General features: G+C 32.4%; 1 protein-coding gene across 1 annotated transcript in view; it reads left to right on the plus strand.

Annotated features, from left to right (window-relative positions):
- Positions 1–18,207, plus strand: part of LOC110036847 (phospho-N-acetylmuramoyl-pentapeptide-transferase homolog) — a 56,007-nt gene that overhangs the window by 23,022 nt on the left and 14,778 nt on the right. Inside the window, exon 6 of the mRNA XM_020741388.1 lies at positions 10,526–10,734. Within this exon, the coding sequence (XP_020597047.1) occupies positions 10,526–10,734 (209 nt within the window). The remainder of the gene's footprint in view (positions 1–10,525; positions 10,735–18,207) is intronic.

Consider the following 18,207-nt stretch of genomic DNA (forward strand, 5'->3'; position numbering starts at 1 on the left):
GCGCCGCCGGCGCTCCCGATTGGCGCTGCCAGCGCTGATGTCCGTTATCTAGGGCGCCGTCGACGCCATTGGCCAAAATTTTGATTTTCATTTTTTTATTCAATTCGATTCCAAATTTTCCTCTAATACTAATATTTGACTTAATTTATATTCAATGCAATTGTGTAGGATTATTATCTACTAATATATAAGACACTTAACAAACTAAATAGTAATACATAGCAATATAAGTATGGGCTGCCTCCCACAAAGCGATTGGTTTAACATCGTCAGCCCGACGTACCATTTGTTTAGTTGGGTTGACTTAACATTAAAACTTCTTTAAATTGAGGTATGTGCCCTTCATAATAATATTTCAAACGATGCTCATTAACTTTAAATATTTTTCCAGTGTTAGGATATTTAATAACAACAGTTCCATAATGATAGACTTTGATTTTAAATGGTGGTCCTAACCATCTGGATTTTAGTTTTTCTGAAAATAATCTCAATCTTGTATTATATAGTAGAACTTCTTGTCCATATTCAAATTTCTTCTTAATAATCTTTCGATCATGCAGATTTTCATTTTCTCTTTATAGATTTTCGCATTATCATATGTTTCATTTCTAATCTCCTCAAGTTCATTGAGTTGCAAAAATATTTTTTCACAAGCATCCTTCAAATTAAAATTAAATTCTTTAATAGCCCAAAATGCTTTATATTCCAATTCTACCGGTAAATGACATATTTTTCCAAAAATCAATCTATTTTTCCAAAAATCAATCTATAATGACATATTTTTCCAAAAATCAATCTATATGGGGACATTCCTATAGAAGTTTTATAAGCAGTTCTGTATGCCCATGTCTAGGTATCTAGTCTAGCAGACCAATCCAATTTATAAGGATTTACAGCTTTTTCTAAAATGATTTTAAATTCACAATTCGATATTTCTGCTAGACTACTAGATTGAGGATGATAAGCAGTAGAGAATTTATGCATTATATCATATTTCTTGATTAATTTTTTGATTCTTTTATTCCTGAAATGAGATCCTCCATCAGGAAATGAGATATTCCTGAAATGAGATCCTCCATCAGTAATGATTACTCTTGACATTTTATATATTGTAAAAATATTTTTAATTAAAATTTTAGAAACACTCTGAGCGTCATATCTAGGCACAGTAATAGCTTCAATCCACTTAGACGTATAATCAACAGTAAGCAATATATGTAAATTTCCAAATGAAGTCATAAATGGTCCCATAAAATCTAATCCCCACACATAAAAATTTTTAAATTTCAATGTGTAATTCATAGGAATTTCATTTCTTCTATAAATAATGTCTCTTATTAAAATATTTCTTACTCGTTGACATCTATCGCATGTTTTAATATATTCATTAACATCTCTAAAAAGAGTGGGCCAATAAAATCCAGCTTGCAAAATTTTATGTGCAGTTCTACTTTCCTACACGTCTCTAGTAATTCATAAGGCAAAATTCTATTTATTCCAAAATGTCCTTCAAATTCAGAATCATGACATCTTTCAATTATCTGTTGAGTTTCTTCATAAGGCACACATCTTCTAATAATTAAATTCTTACATTGTTTATATAAATATGGGTCATACCAAAAATAGTCTTTCAAATCATAGATAAATTTCTTTAATTGTGGATTCTTGATATCAGTTGGTAGAATATCACTTACAATATAGTTAACTATATCAGTATACCAAGGTACATCCATTTCATCAATACTATATAAATGTTCATCAGGGAAATTTTCTAAAATTTTATTTGTAAAATTAGTTGATATTTCTATTTCTATTCTAGACAAATGATCAGCTATTTGACTATCATTTCCCTTTCTATCTGCCACGGTAAAAAATGGTAAAATCAAACTTTTGCAATAAAAGTATTCATCTAATTAATCTTGGTTTAGCATCCTTCTTTTGCATCAAGTATTTAATAGCAGAATGATCTGTATGCACTATACATTTAGTTCCAATTAAATAAGATCTAAATTTATCAAAGGCATAAAAAATAACTAATAACTCTCTTTTAGTAGTAGTATAATTAATTTGAGCATTATTTAGAGCTTTACTAGTATAATATATAAATTTAAAAATTTTATCGTGTCTTTGTCCTAATACAGCCCCAATAGCATAATCACTAACATCACACATTATTTCAAATGGTTTCTCCCAGTCAAGTTGTACTATTATAGGTGCAGTGATTATTTTTTTCTTTAATAATTTAAATGTTGTTATGCATTCCTCATTAAAATAAAATTTCGTATCTTTTTCTAAAAGTTGGCAAAGGGGTTTAGTTATTTTTGAAAAATTTTCTATGTAGCACCTGTAAAAATCAGCATGTCCTAAAAAACTTCTCCCCTTTAACATTATTAGGAGGTGGTAATTTTTCTATAACTTGGATTTTTGCAGGATCTACTTCCATGCCTTTTTCAAAAATTTTATGCCCAAAAACAATACCTCCTGCAACCATAAATTGACATTTTTCTCAATTTAAGACTAGGTTGATTTTTCACATATCTCCATAACTTTTTTTAAATTATTAAGACATAACTCAAACAAAGTCCCAAATATAGAAAAATCATCCGTAAACACTTCCATTCCATGCTCTATAAAATTGCTAAAAAATGATATCATGCATTTTTGAAATGTTACAGGTGCATTGCATAGTCCAAAAGACATTCTACGAAAAGAAAATGTTTCATATGAGCTTGTAAATGTTGTGTTCTCTTGATCCTCTGAAGTAATTGGAATTTGGTGATATCCGGTATATCCATCTAAAAAGCAATAGTATTTGTTCCCAGTCAATCTACCCAACATTTGATCTAGAAAGGGCAAAGGAAAGTGATTTTTTATGGTGGTCATATTTAGTTTTATATAGTCAATACAAATTTGTCAAATAGTTATTTGTCTTATTGATATTAATTCATTTTTCTCGTTTTCTTTAATAGTCACTCCTCCTTTCTTCGGAACACATTGAATTGAGCTTACCTAAGTACTATTTGAAATAGGATATATATTTCCAGCATCTAACCACTTTAAAATCTCTTTTTTAACAACTTCTTTCATTATTGGGTTTAATCTTCTCTAAGGATCCGCTTTATGTTCATATTGTTCATCTAATATGTTCATCTAATAAAATTTTGTGCATACAAATTGAATGACTAATTTCTTTAAAATCTACTAAAGTCCATCCAAAACCCTTTTTATACTTTTTCAACATCTCTATCAACTTTTGTTCTTGAATTTAAGTTAACTCAGAAGATATAATAACAGACAATGTAGATGAATCTCCTAAAAATACATATTTTAAATGGGCAGGTAATATCTTCAATTCAAGTTCAGGTGGTTTAATACTTGAAGGAATAAGATTTTTACTATCATTTTCCAGCAAGTCTAATGCTTCAAATTTGGCCTGAATATAATCTAAATCTTCTTCTTTTACTTCATTTTCAGCATAAAAAATTTCTCATTGCTTTAATTTATCTTCGAATTCATTCTTAAACTGCTCATTACTTAGATAATCAACTACTTCCATCCTGAAACATTCATTATTTTTTTCTACTGCAAGATATTTCATAGCTTTTACTATATTAAATTTCACTTCTTGATCTATAACTCTCATCATTAATTCTCTTTTTTGCACATCTATTACAACTCTCCTTGTTGCGAGAAATGGTCTCCCTAAAATAGTGGGAATCTCTTTATCTTCCTCCATATCCAATACTATAAAGTCTACAGTAAAAATAAATTTATCCACTTTTACTAGCACATATTCTATAACTCATTTTGGATAATTTTGGATAAGTTATTGATCGATAAGTTATTGATCGATCAGCTAACTAAAGAGTAATAGTAGTAGAAGAAATTTCTCCCAAATCTAAACGTTTAAAAATTGATAAAGGCATAAAGATTAATACTCGCTCCTAAATCACATAAAGCTTTTCGGTAAATTTTTTCTCCAATTGCACAAGATATAGTAAAACTACCAGGATCTTTTCATTTTTCAGGAAGCTTTTTCTAAATAATAGCACTACACTTTTCAAGCACTACTAAATAATAGCACTACACTTTTCATTAAGTACAACAGTCTCATGATCTGTAAACTTCCTTTTCTTGTTTAATACATCTTCATAAATTTAGTATAACTTGGCATTTATTCCAAAACTTCAACAAAAGGAATATTTATCTTTAACTTCTTAAGGATTTCCAAAAATTTTGTAAATTATTTATCTTTGTTCTCGTTGAAGAAACAGAGGTAATCGTTTTTTCTATAGGGCTTTGTGTTTGTTCATTTTCCTGTTGATCATTTTCCATTTCTTCCTTTTCTTCATCAACTTCAGTGTCTCTTTGGATCCTTGTTTCAACTACTTTTCCACTTCGTAATTGAATAGCTTTAATTTGCTCTTTATTTTGATCTTTTAGATTAACCTCCACTGTACTTGGAAGAATTCCAGAATGTCTATTACTAAGTGCAGTAGCAATATGTCTTAATTGATTTTCAATATTTCTAATGGCAGCATCTTGATTATGTATTTGATATCCCATATTCAACATTACTTCTTCTATCGTCAACTTCTTTTTTTTAACTTACGGGTTAGGGTTGGAGTTAAATTCTGGAGGATAATAAGGTCAAAAATTAGGATTTCCTTGATTGTTCAGATTTTCAGATAGATTCACCGAATTATTATAATTATTCCAACTAAAATTAGAGTGATTTTTCTAACCATGGTTAAAATAGTTAGAATAGGGAATATTATTTAGATTATTTATAGCGTTTAAAGTTTCATAAGATGATTGAGTATCAATAATCTATCTTAGTGAATTCTCCTCTAATACTCTCCTCTAATACTGGGGGTATAATTCATTCTCATTTGATCAATCTTTTTAGAAATAGCAGCAATTTGAGATGCCAAAATAGACATTGCATCAGATTCATGAATACTAGCTACTTTCTTAGGATTTAACATTTCAGAGGGCCATTGAAAATTGTTAGTCATTTCTTCAATTAATGAATATGCTTCATCAAAAGGTTTTGACATTAATGAACCCCCCGCAACATCTATAATAGATTTCAGTGATCCTACTAATTCATTGTAAAATTTTTGAATTATTAACCAATCTGGTAAAATATGATGTAGACATTTCCTAAGAAGATCTTTAAATCTTTCCAGACTTCATAAATCGATTCCCTTTCAAACTGACAAAAAGATGTAACATTATTTCTAAGCTTAGTAGTTTTCGAGGGTGGAAAATATTTAGCCAAGAATTTTTGTGATAGTTATCCCTAAGTTCTAATAGATTTAGGTGCTAACAAATTTAACCAAGCATTGACTTTATCCCTTAATGAAAAAGAAAAAAGTCTAAGCCTAACAACATCATTAGACATTCCATCATATTTAAATATAGCACAAATTTCAAGAAAACTAGCAAGATGTAAGTTAGAATCTTCAGTAAGTGATCCTCCAAACTGATTGTTTTCTATCATTTGGATAATAGCAGGTTTAAGCTCAAATGAATTAGCAACAACATCAGGATTTTGAATAGTCAAGTGAAGTTCATCTGCTGTCGGATTCGCATAATCTTTTAAAGGTCTTTATCGATTTTCATTTATTAGATTATCTAAGTTATTCGCCATTTCTTGTAAATTTTTAATTTCTTTTTGTTATTTTCAAATTTTTCTAATAGTACGTTCTAATTCTGAATCGTATGGTACTAAACTTTCAGATCGAATATTTCGCATAAACAAATAAAACAAGCAAAGTAAAACACTCTAATAAAAATATTTCTTTTTGGATTTTTTATTTTTAAATTTTATTATTATATTATTTTTTTAATAATAATAATAATAATTTTCTTATGGTATATATATTATTAATAAATTAAAATGAATGATATATCATATAACTATTTAATTCAACTGTTACCTTCCTCGGTAATGGCTCTAAAAACTTTATCCGACTTTTTTTGTTACGATAAATTGTGTAAAATTTAATTAAATATAAGCAATTAATATTCGAATTCTATACAAGTATACATATCGTTATCAAGTAATAATGAACTTTCTATTTAAGCCCCAAATATAGATCCTACGGGAAATGTTTAAATTGGAAATGACAAATTTATGAGAAAATTCACAGAAAGTCAATTGAAATCACTGTCACTAATTTCAATTATTGAGATGTAATCAAAATTAAATTTCTAAACTATTATCAAATCAAATATGCAAATTTTAAAACAATAAATATTAATATATTAACTATGTTTATGTAACGGAGATTCTTATGTGAAAAAACATCATTCCCACTACAATGAAGCTATGGTAAAATGAAATGAGATAAATGTTCATAATATGTATTGTGTCAAATAGGAGTAATTTTAATTCTCTACCCTGATACAGTGCATAGAAAATCATTGGTTAATGTCAGTGTTTAGTCCCTAAATTCGTGGCTAGGCTTGGAGAATATCGTCTCCCACTCCAGAGCTCTCACTTCCCTTCACCTGAAGGCTAGCTCTCGCTTCAAATTTTAAACACTACGACTGAATTGAAGATTTTAATCTATCACCCTAAAGGTTCTCCAATTCTACACCCAACAAAGAATATTTCCTTACTTATTTGCACTTAATTCCATAAACAATGTTCTCCTTCATGGAATCAAATATGATCCTTACTCTGTTATAGATTTCATACTCCATTTCCCGGATCATATGTTTCACAACACATTTTAACAATTCAATTGGCCAAATCGAAAAGTAAATTAAGTTCGGAGTTGAAAAATCCTCACAATTTATTTTACAATTTAATATTGACACATTCATATTATCTCTTCATTTCACCATATCTCAGAGTTGGGAGAAAGATAGAGAGAACTACTCAGACTTCATGAGAAAGAAATAGCAAAACACAAATTTCATATATAAAAGAAAGTTCATATAACACTGATAAATAAATAATACTTATTTGAAAACTCTTTCTCAAAGCAAATCTTTCATAGTATTTCTTTAGAAATACAGGAAGAAGATATCTCTCACTTTTCTCCTTCTCCAACACTCTTACAGAAAGTTTTACACTAAATCTCACCACAAAAACTATAAACTATGAATACAAAATCACTAATTGACTCCAATATGGAAGTGGAATGGAATGATGTGGTGCGAAAAATGAAAGTAGAGGAGTGAAAAACATAGAGGAGCGCTTTTTCTGATGAAATTCGGCCCCAAATAGAGCTTAAGGTCGGTTCTCCAAGAGGTGCCTCCAAAAACTTTTCAAAAAATCGTCCAAATACATCAAACTTTCTGGAAGGTTCTGCAACTCCTTTTGCCCCGTTGGTGCTGGTCTGGCGCCGTCGATGCTGAGTAAAACATCTCCACGTTTATTTGTTCTGCGTCGTCGGCGCTGCCGGCTCTGAGCATTTCTTCAAAAATGTCATTTTGACTCCAAATTTCATCATTTTTGCTTTCTTTTTGCTTTAAGCCCTAAAAATCAACAACCTGCAAGAAAACATCAAAATACCTTCCATTAAAGTGCAATATCATCAAAGATAGGTATAAAATATGCGTCTAAAAATGCATATATTTTTGTGTATCAGCCGGCTTTGGTGTTATTGAGAACTCTCATCTACTTGCGTGTCCACATTCTTCTACTTGCTAGCACACTCTCTTGTTAAACATTGAGCTCTATCTCTAGTGCATGACTCAATTAATTTGCTCTTTTTAGGTAATGGATTTGAAAACAAATAAAAACTTTCTAATATCTTCTATCAAGTTGTATTGGATAATCAAAGGAATGAGTCTGGTGATCCTTGAAAATTGTCTCTCATAGTCTACAACAATTTGTCATTAGAAAGCATTGCTCGAGAATGGTCTCTCAAATCTTGCCCAAGGTATCATGTTAACCAATATTACAATAGTGACTCTCTCACCATTTATCAACACTTTAATGCAATTAGAATGCAATCATACACATCTTATACTCCTTGGGGCACTTTATTATTTGAAATCTCTTATCTATATCTTGAATCATGTATTTGATTTTATTGAACCCACAGTACTATTAAAAGTAGGACGTGTCATAAAAAATCAGCCTATCATTCGATCTATTACATCCTTATTACTAGCCATAACCTACAAAGTTTTAATTCCAATATTAGCATTTATTGTTATGTCAACTTGCATTAGTGGAGATACTTGTGCATTACTTAACGATTAGTTTAACGAAGCCACAATAATAGAGTTTGGCATGCTTGTAACTTCTCAATTTTTTAATAAATTTCTTAAATTACTTGCATAATTTGAGCTCAAACCTTCGCTAGTAATATTGAGTGACACTACATGACACCATTTCACGCCATGACTACAGTTAAGAGAATAAGGGCCTCTAAGCTTAGATACAACTTCTTCAATTGCACTTGGGCTAACCTTTATGCGAGCGATTATACACCTCTTTTTCTTGGCACCATTTTATATTAATGAAATATCACAAAATCAAAATTGAATGAATAACTAAATATTCATGTTATATAATAATATAATAGTTATGGATAATAACCTAAAAAAAAGTCACCTCAATAAATGTCCTTAAGAAAACAAGGAATATTAAAAACAAAAATCAAACTCTAATAATACTTTGTCACATCCCAGGTTCAGAAGGCGACACATCTTTAAAACACAGGATATAATGAAAAAATATAAAGTCTTGTTCTGAATTTAAAAATGGATGTTCATTTGCAATAAATAAAATCTATTAGTATAAATATAAAGGAAATAATATTTCATCCAATCGATAAAATTTTTAAGAAGAGTTCAACAAGTAGAATAATATCTAATTAGAACAAAATGAAAGAAAGTAACTACAAAAAAAAAATGCTCATACTCAAAAGAAACACAAATAACTTAATGCATAAACTTAAAGTTATAAAAAAACTATTGAAAATTTACTCTTATGGTGATTGTCTCCCAATCAACTTGGTAGAACTTGCTATGAGAAAATTTATAATGAGTAAATTTGACAAGTCAAATTAGTATGTAACCACTGCCTATTAAAATATTAAAAACAAGGCATTGGGGTGTGCATCATAAATAACGAAATGATGTGATTACTTCATATACTTCCATGTAATAAATGCAATCAAGTTGTTTTCAGGTTTAAGTGAAATTATAGATTCTAAATGTGATAAGTACTATGCTTTGAAGTGATTTCTTATATGATGATATTTATGATCAGCCATTTAATAAACCGCGATCCATTAACATTTGATTTTCTTATATCCCAATGTAATCATATCAGGTTTAATCATATTTTTTTAAAATATGATTTGACAATCATTTATTATTCAATTTCAATTCAATTTATATATGCTAATAGTCAATTTTATAAAGCCTTTAAATAGAGATGGTAAACAAGAATCAAAGGAAATTCAATAATTTTATACAGAGTTATCATTTTGTGAGCCCATTGGCCTAGTTAATTAATACCAAAAAGTTCTTCCAACCTATACATCACTGCTTTTAAGTATGAAATTTTATAATTTTTTAATGGTATTTTATAAATAATTTACCATTGTTATTGATATTTTAAAATATGATTTTTACATGAATAAAATATGTTGTATTTAACATAATTATCGTGCTTAAAAAATAAATATTATAACTTAATCAATCAATTTAATATATTGGAGTCCATATAGCAATAAATCAAGATAAACTATAAATGTAACTGACTATTTTATTATGAATATAAAATAAGTTTATCATCTATGCGCATACAATGTAAACGAAAAAAGAATGATAAGTTGTCCCTTGAAAAAGAATGATATATTTATCTATTTGTAAAATGAGAATTTGTTGATGTATTAAGCTCGGATTTAAGTCCCTGGTGTTCCACACTCCAGTCTTAACAGTTAGTCATCTTGTTATGTTTACATATTCATGGATAATTTCTGCATATAGGATATGATGGGGCTTTGAGTTTATTTAGACTAATCAAATGACTAAACATAAGTTTTCTATTTATTTTGATTACGGAGATTTGAGCCTAATCAGTAAACATACTCTACTCATAAGAATCTGGAGCAGAGATTAGGTTCGACCAATGAAATTAAAACTTCTGTTCTCCTTCTGCCTCTTGTGCTTAAAGAACAGCATTGGCCTACGAATAACCGCTGCTTCTGCTTCGTGGTTTTGTTATCAATCTAAAAGATTAACTTTCTTTGAAACCTTGGAGTTTGAGGTCTGATCTCCATCTAAACACTAATAAGCCTGGTCAAGCTGATCATAAACGTTAATTTATGTTTTCTTGTACATGCTACTACTTCCAATGTTACTTGTAGATGCAAGATATCCAATACGTATTTTGGCCCTCACTTTTCAATATCAATCCTTTACATCAGTACGCATATTGTTTTCAATAATATCCTCTACCATTCTGCTGAAACTGCCTTTTGGCTAATTTGAATTGCATTGCAAAGATCAAAATTGGGAAGTACTGATCTCTTCTAGTTGGAAACAGAACTTTCAATCTTCGGAGCATCAATGGCGGGTGCTTGTGTAGGTTTTTTATTTCACAACAGATATAAGGCTTCTATATTTATGGGTGATACTGGCTCCTTGGGCTTGGGTGGTGCACTTGCTTCAATGGCTTCTTGCACGGGAATGTTCTTGCCATTATTTATTTCCTCTGGTATTTTTGTCATGGAAGTACTTTCTGTCATTGTGCAGGTATAGTGTTATCCTTTGTATATTTTTTCCTTTAATTATTTGCTATATTTAGATTTAACTAATTCATTTTTTTCCATTTCTTCTAGCATTTAATTCTTGAACGGTTGCCATATTTCAGATATAAATTATTTTATGTATTTATTTGATGCTAGTTTCGAACAGGGCACTTTTTTAATCTAAATTGTACAACTCTATTATTTGAGTGCAAGCATTCTGAATGTCTCATAGGAAAATAAATCACTTAGGTATTATAAGGAATGTGAAATGATTTATTAAATATATTTCGTATCTATAGGTTGTCAAGCATTGACTGTGTAGTATACTCATGAGCAGAGCAGAAAAGATAGAGTAGAAAAGAAAGCTTTATGGGAGACTTGCTGATTTAACTCTTTGTATTTCTGTCTCATGGTTTCAACAGTACATAGGAGATGTATTTAAAGGTGATGTAATTAGTTATGTTAGGTGATGAATGGCTGTGATGAATTTGGTTACATGTATCTGGTTAAAATGCAGTCAATGCCGAGAGTGGAGTAGTAGACGGTAATTTGTCTGGTGCAATGGTTTTGTAACATTAACACCCCCCTTCAAGGTGATAATCTCAAGAGAGAGAGAGTCAGCTTGAAAGATGGAGCTAAAACTGAGCGTTGGAGAGAGATTTAGTAAAGAGGTTCGTTATGTGATCATAGGTAGCGATGTCATCTGTCATGATATGTTTGTTTTTTATGCAATCCCTAATAAAGTGCCAATCGACGTCAATGTGTTTTGCCCTAGCATGAGATACTCGGTTGTTAGCAAGAGAAATGGTGGAGATATTTTCACAACGTAGGGGGTGGTCTGAGGTAGTGGCAGCTTGAAGTCTTGAAGAAGACATCTTAGCCAAATGCTGTCAATTGTTGCTAAGATAAGGGCCCTGTATTATGCCTTCATGGAGCGAGTGATGCTAAATATACTGTGAAGCATCGGCAACTACGCAAGTATACGTGTCAATCAAGTAGTATATAAATTTGAGTTCGTGTATCAAGCACACGAGGAACATGTTTAATTTTCAAATTTGAAATTTTTTTTATTTATTGGACTTACGCCGAGCTTGGAGAATTAAAGTTGGGTGAGTTTTTGAAAGTGACTAACCTAATTTTTGTAAAGAGTTGAAACCTACTAACTATGTTTTAGGGTTTTAATTAAGTGAGAAAACCTCCCTTAAATTGAAATTAGCAACTTAGCCCTATCCATGTGACTCCATTAATGTTGACAATTAGGAACAACAGCTGTCCTTATCCCCTCTTAGTGATAATAAGAAAAATTGGGATTTCATATTACATTAGTCCCCTAATCATGCAAAATTTCCAGCATTTGCAAATTTTCCTACACTATTGCACCGCCCTAACATAATTATTCCACTAGCCTACTTCCATAGTACTAGATCACAACTCATTTTAACAACCTAAGTGGATATTTTAGGAGTAAATTACAAGAAGGTTAAACTATTAACTTATAAATAGTTACACGTGATCACTATACAAACACTTTAGCAATTTGCATAGAATCCAGTTCAAGCGATACATAAGATTCAGTCATACACTTTATGGTTGAACAAAATATAGATTTTTTTTTAATAAATTAAAGTTTAACAAAGTTAGAACGATCTCATCGATCTTCTCCATTGATTTATAAGAGCTTACAATGAATCCATTGTGATTTCTCTCTCTGAGTATACTATAAACTCAATCTCACTCAGGACTACACTCGCTTACACTAACAAAACTCCTATAGAATTCTCCTTTGAAGTGCTCTGACTACTCCCAAGTATTCTTCGACGACGCCCTTCCCAGTGGCATGCTTCTCCCTTTCGATGATATCCAATCCCCTCTCTTCCTTCTGATGCTTTGTATTAGGCTCCTTTAACTCCTTTGACATGAAATGACATCTATTAAGGAGTCTGAACCAAAATTCCGCGCTTAAGGGCGCCTAGGCGCTTGGAACTAGTGTCTCTCTGCTTTCGGGAGCATGATAACTCAAAACTGGAGCTTAAGCTTATGTGGCTCTGGTTTCAGGTGCCTAGTTCATTGTTTAGGGCATTTGGGCCCTACGATTGGCACCTAAATGCTAGTTCAGCTTGTTGTGAATCTATTTCATCTCCTTTGCTCCTAAGATGTCTAATCACCTGTGCATTGCATATACAACCATAAATGTCATAGAAAAGCATAAAAATAACATAAATAATATAAAAATAACATAAAATATCACACATATTTAATACACATCAAATATCCACATAAATTTTTCTTGCCCTAAGTAATTTCAAAATCTAAAATTAGAATTTAATCAAAATTATGGTAGATTTAGATCAAGAATTTCAGTATTTTTTTAATAATTCAACACATATTTAGATAAATGTGCTCAAGTCCCTTCTTTAGGTAGAATTTTCATAGCAACCCCTTAATATCTTGATATAACTCACATTAAGACTAGATTTATTCAAATCATCTCAAATTAATTATGTGAGATCATAATTTCATGAAATTAACATTTCACATGAAATTTGTTTAGCTACGCACTTAAACAATATTTATTCTGTTATTATCATGTTGAATATAAAATTTCAAAGTTAAGTTAGTGAAGCTTTAATCCTTTGATTTATTAGAAATGTTTATTAGTACCAATTTTCTTATTTGAGTTTAACCTCATGCTTCTCCTAATAATTTTGAATACTGATCCCATTCTAAATCAAAATTTTAATTATTTCCTAACTTTTCCTAAAAAAATTATAATTCAACTAATGTTGTCTAAGAATTAAATTATTTAGTGATGAAATTTATAGTCTTGAGGTATTGATTTTATAAATATTTATTGCCCACATTAAGAATTTATGAAAAAGTATATCGATTAGGTATTAATAGAATTATAAATCAAGTACTAGTGGTTGACTAACTTTATTCACTGCCTTTAGAATTTTCTCACTGAAATTTAAGTTTTCTACCTATTATTAAAATTCACCTCTGCTTGTCTTTCTATGCCCCGCATTTTATATAAATTCTAATGTTTTATCTTTACTTTAACTTAAGGGGCAATAATTACACATTAATTCTCCCCTTTTTACTGAGAATATGCAGTGTGCAACCAATACTAAACATAAACAAAGGTACTGGAACATAAGCATAGTGGCTAAAAATACATACTACACTAGAATATTTAAGATAATAAATCAATAGATAGGTAAACCATAACACATCACTCACGTGCTATGCAGGAAATTACAGGTACAATATTAAATTCTAAATTTTAAGCTAGTCAAACATCATCATTGTTCTTCTAAATTGTGTGAGATGTAGGTGTTTCTAGGTATTATGGCTAGCAAAGCATGCTCAATCACACCAAAAAGTAAGGAAAATTCTTTAGGTTGTCTCCCAATAAATGTTTAGTTTAACGTCCTCAACTTGACCCAACTACACATGTATCATAAAGCAAGCAATCATGCAATCACATTACATGATAATGCTTGGGCTATTGTTGAACTCATTTTTGGTCACATAGGATTTGCACAGCCATCACCCCTTGATATGGTACAACAAAATTGGTCAAAACAGCAATTGCCCTTTTTTGGTCTGGCGTGGTCACGCCAGGCTTGGGTGTGACCACGCACCAAAGCACCTCGGCTTCTTCATGCCTAGCCTAGGCGTGACCATGCCTAGAGGTTCCTCAGCGTGGTCACGCTAGGATTGGGCATGTCCACGCCCAAGAAAACCGTCTTTGCATGTCAGCGATATGTGGCTTTCGTCCACGGATCAAGCCACAAATCATCACACTGTTTTGCTGGCGGCGATCTGTGGCTCACTAACCGTCCGATGGATCTATGTTGTCAACCCGCCACCCCATCGGACGGCTCCAGAGTGCTCAGCCCCCGCTTTCAGAACCAATAAATAGGCAGCCTGTTAAAGGGAGAAGAAACCCTCCAACACTCGAAGTCTTTGGCATTTAGAAGAAGGGAAGCAATTCCTCGGTAAGCCTCCTATTCCGGTCAAGCCTCCCTCCCCAGTAATTCACTTAGTTTTTTCAATTAAGCATTTGCTTTTTTTATTAAATTTCAAATTAGTTTTAGGCTAGGTTAATCAACCTAATAGCCTTGGTCTAACCCAAACCCTAACCTAAACCCTAGACCTAACCCAATCTAGGTCTAACCCAATTCCTAACCTAAACCCAACCTAAACTTAGCCAAACTTAAACACTAGATCTGACCCAACCAAGGTCTGGCTTAAACTCACCGGCTAAACCTAACTAAACACTAGATCTAACCCAACTCAGGTCTAGCTCAAACCCAAACACTAGACCTACCAACTCAGGTCCTCAGGTCTAGCTCAAACCTTAACCCAAACCTAAACCAGGTCCGACCCAGTTTAGGCCTGACCCATAAGCCAAGTCATACCCAAATAAGGCCTAACCTAAATCTCAACCTAACCTAGGTTTGACCCAAACCATACCTAAACCTAACTTAATCTAGGTTTGACCCTAATCAAACCTAAATCCAACCCATCTTAAGCTAACCTGAGCTGACTTAGCTTAGCTCGGGTCAAACCCAAACTAAACATAACAAACTGGTGCTAACCCAGCTTAACCCTGGTCAAATCCAAACTAAACATAAGCTAACTCGGGTCAAACCAAATCAACCCAAACCCAACCCGGGCCTACCCAACTTAATCTGGGTCAAACCCAAATCAATCCTAAGTTAAGCCAGGTTAACTCAGCTTAACCCAACTCAACCCAAGTCAACCCAATTTAACCCGGATCAATCTAAATCAAACCCAACTAATCCTAGGCAGCTTAAGTCCAACCTAACCCCAAATTACAAACCCCTATCACACCTTATCTTAAGTCCAACCCAGCCCCAAATTACAAACCCCTATCATACCTTAGCTCAATTTTGAGCTAGCCTAAGTTGGGAAAATCAACTTACCTCAGCCTGACTATAACCCAAGTCTAATTCAAGGCTAAAAATACATGTTATTTCATATGGTGTTTCATATTCTATACATTTTCTCGTGTTCCACATGTTATCTTATGTTTTAAATGTTATTTCATGTTATCCCACATGTTATTTCATTTTAAAAATAAAATAAAAAATATATACATGAAACAAAAAAAAGGATGAGAACTTCTCAGTTTTCTCCGCAAACCTAAAAAAGAAACCAAATCTCAAATTAAAAAAAAAAACACAACTTAGAAAACTCAGATTTGCCGACATGACTGACAAAATCTAGGAATTAAACAGGACATTAATGCAAATATTAAACTTCAAATAAATTTTTAAAACATACCAAGATAAAGAAGGGGAGCTAAACCTAGGTAGATCCGACATGAACTCTAGGTTAGCTAACTTAGACATCGAATCAAGGACCACAAACTTACCCCAAGTTAATCTGAGTATGGAAGCCTAGGTCGGTTTAGGTGTCTAGTTAGTGCTAAGGACTTGGACATGCAAAACAACAAACCTACCCCCCCTGAGACTAGAAGGAATGCCTTCGAATGAAGTAACTCATGGTTACCGACGAATCAGACTACCTTGGTATTACAAATCCTCCATGCTCCGACATTTAAGGAGGATTGCTGGTTATTAGGCTGGTCATAGTCGACAGATACCAATGTTTCTCGGGCGGCGGAAAGCCATGAACATCTTGACCGAGGGCGTACCTATAGAATTCCCTATAAAGTCTAAGGTTCCATTTTTTCTATACTTAACTTTGGGTCTTTGTCAGTTAAATCAAGTGTTTTTAAATCATCATTTGAACTTAAACTCACTTCACAACTTAATTCAAATCCAATTCAAATTCTGCTCAAATTCAATTCAAATCAAACTTAGTTAGAACTCATTATCACCCATTTCCCAAGACTATTTGGACATCACTTTGGGTATAAATTCCCTCCATTGGGCGGTCGAATCCTTATATCTCGGGCTTTTCCCATGACATGTCATCATCGGATTATAATTCCTATCCTTTGAAGCTTAATTCTTCTAATTTGGACTCTCCAATTATGAAAGCCCGGTTTTTGGCAATTCGACTTGTCATATTAATGGAGAGGTTTTCTTTAGGGCTTACAGTTTTAAAATATAATTAACTACGAGGGCTTGTCCTTGTAGGAACGAGACCCCATAGTCAAAATAAACTTTTTCTTGCACACGTAAGGTAAGGGAAGAATCCTGGTTTCTTAGGCCTCAAAGATTTCTCTTATGATTGAATCCATTCAAATGTCTTTATCTTTAAAAAAAATATGTTATTCTTCGAATGTGTATTCGATCATTTAAATAGGAATCTTTCGAGATCTATGTGGTCCAAAACCAAAAAAAAACCCCACCAAGGTTTCTTCCGGCGACTTCGCTAGAGAAATCGTTATTCTTTCCATCTCTTATGATGAATTCAGTTGTCTATTCTTCCATCGAATTTTTTATGGGTCTATCAAACTGATTTGAAATTTTGGGTCTATCTCATGTTCTTAATCGGTGAGCCTCCGCCTGCTCATTTAAAGGAATACCTTTCCATCATCAATATTCCTTGAAAGTTTTTTAGTCTAACTCTGATCTTAATTTCATTCAAAGAGATTTTGAAGATTCTACAGTCGACTCTATTGATATCATTCTATACACACTACAGATAAGATGTCTCTCAAACTTATTTTCTCTCTTGGAACCAGAAGTAACCAGGCCTTTGACCCAAGCTATTTCAACAGTGGGCCTTTTCTCTCTCGAAAACGGAAGTAACCAAGCCTTTGACCGGATTTCAATGAATCTAGTTTTTCCACAATTGACAGAGAATTCTCACATCTGAACGACGAGTCCCCCATCAAATCTAAGTTTATTGCAGTGTATTGCCACAACAAATTGAACTTCTCTTCGGTTAGTATTGTCATCAATTTCAAAAAAACTCTTCAAAAAACTTATGTGGACCACCTCATAACAACATTCAAGAATCTGAACACTGTGAATGCTCATTTATTTCTGATTAAGATTATCCTGAGCTTGGCACCACTTTATAGTGACATGTTTCCTACCCACTACCAGTCTCACTAACGTCACAAGAGATAAAGTTATCCTCAATTATTGTATCCAACAGGAAAACGCTAACAACTCATGTCTAGCTCAAACCCAAACAATGGACCTAACTCAACTCAGGTCTTGCTCAATCCTTAACCCAAACCTGAATTAGGTCTAACCCAATCAGACTTGACCTTAATCTAAACCTAACCCAGGTCTGACCCAAGTCAGACCTAACCTAAATCCCAACCTAACCCAGGTTTGACCCAAATCGGGTCTGACCTAAATCCCAACCTAACATAGGTCTGACCCAACCCAGACGTAACCGTAACTTATTCAGGTCTGACCCTAATCAGAGCTAAACCCAACCTACGCCACGCGGGCAAACCCAACTTAACCTAGGTCAAATCCAAACTAAACTTTAGCTGACCCGTGCTAACCTAGCTTAATCT

Source organism: Phalaenopsis equestris, unplaced genomic scaffold (assembly GCF_001263595.1).
Source record: "Phalaenopsis equestris unplaced genomic scaffold, ASM126359v1 Scaffold211766, whole genome shotgun sequence".
Classification (NCBI taxonomy): domain Eukaryota; kingdom Viridiplantae; phylum Streptophyta; class Magnoliopsida; order Asparagales; family Orchidaceae; genus Phalaenopsis; species Phalaenopsis equestris.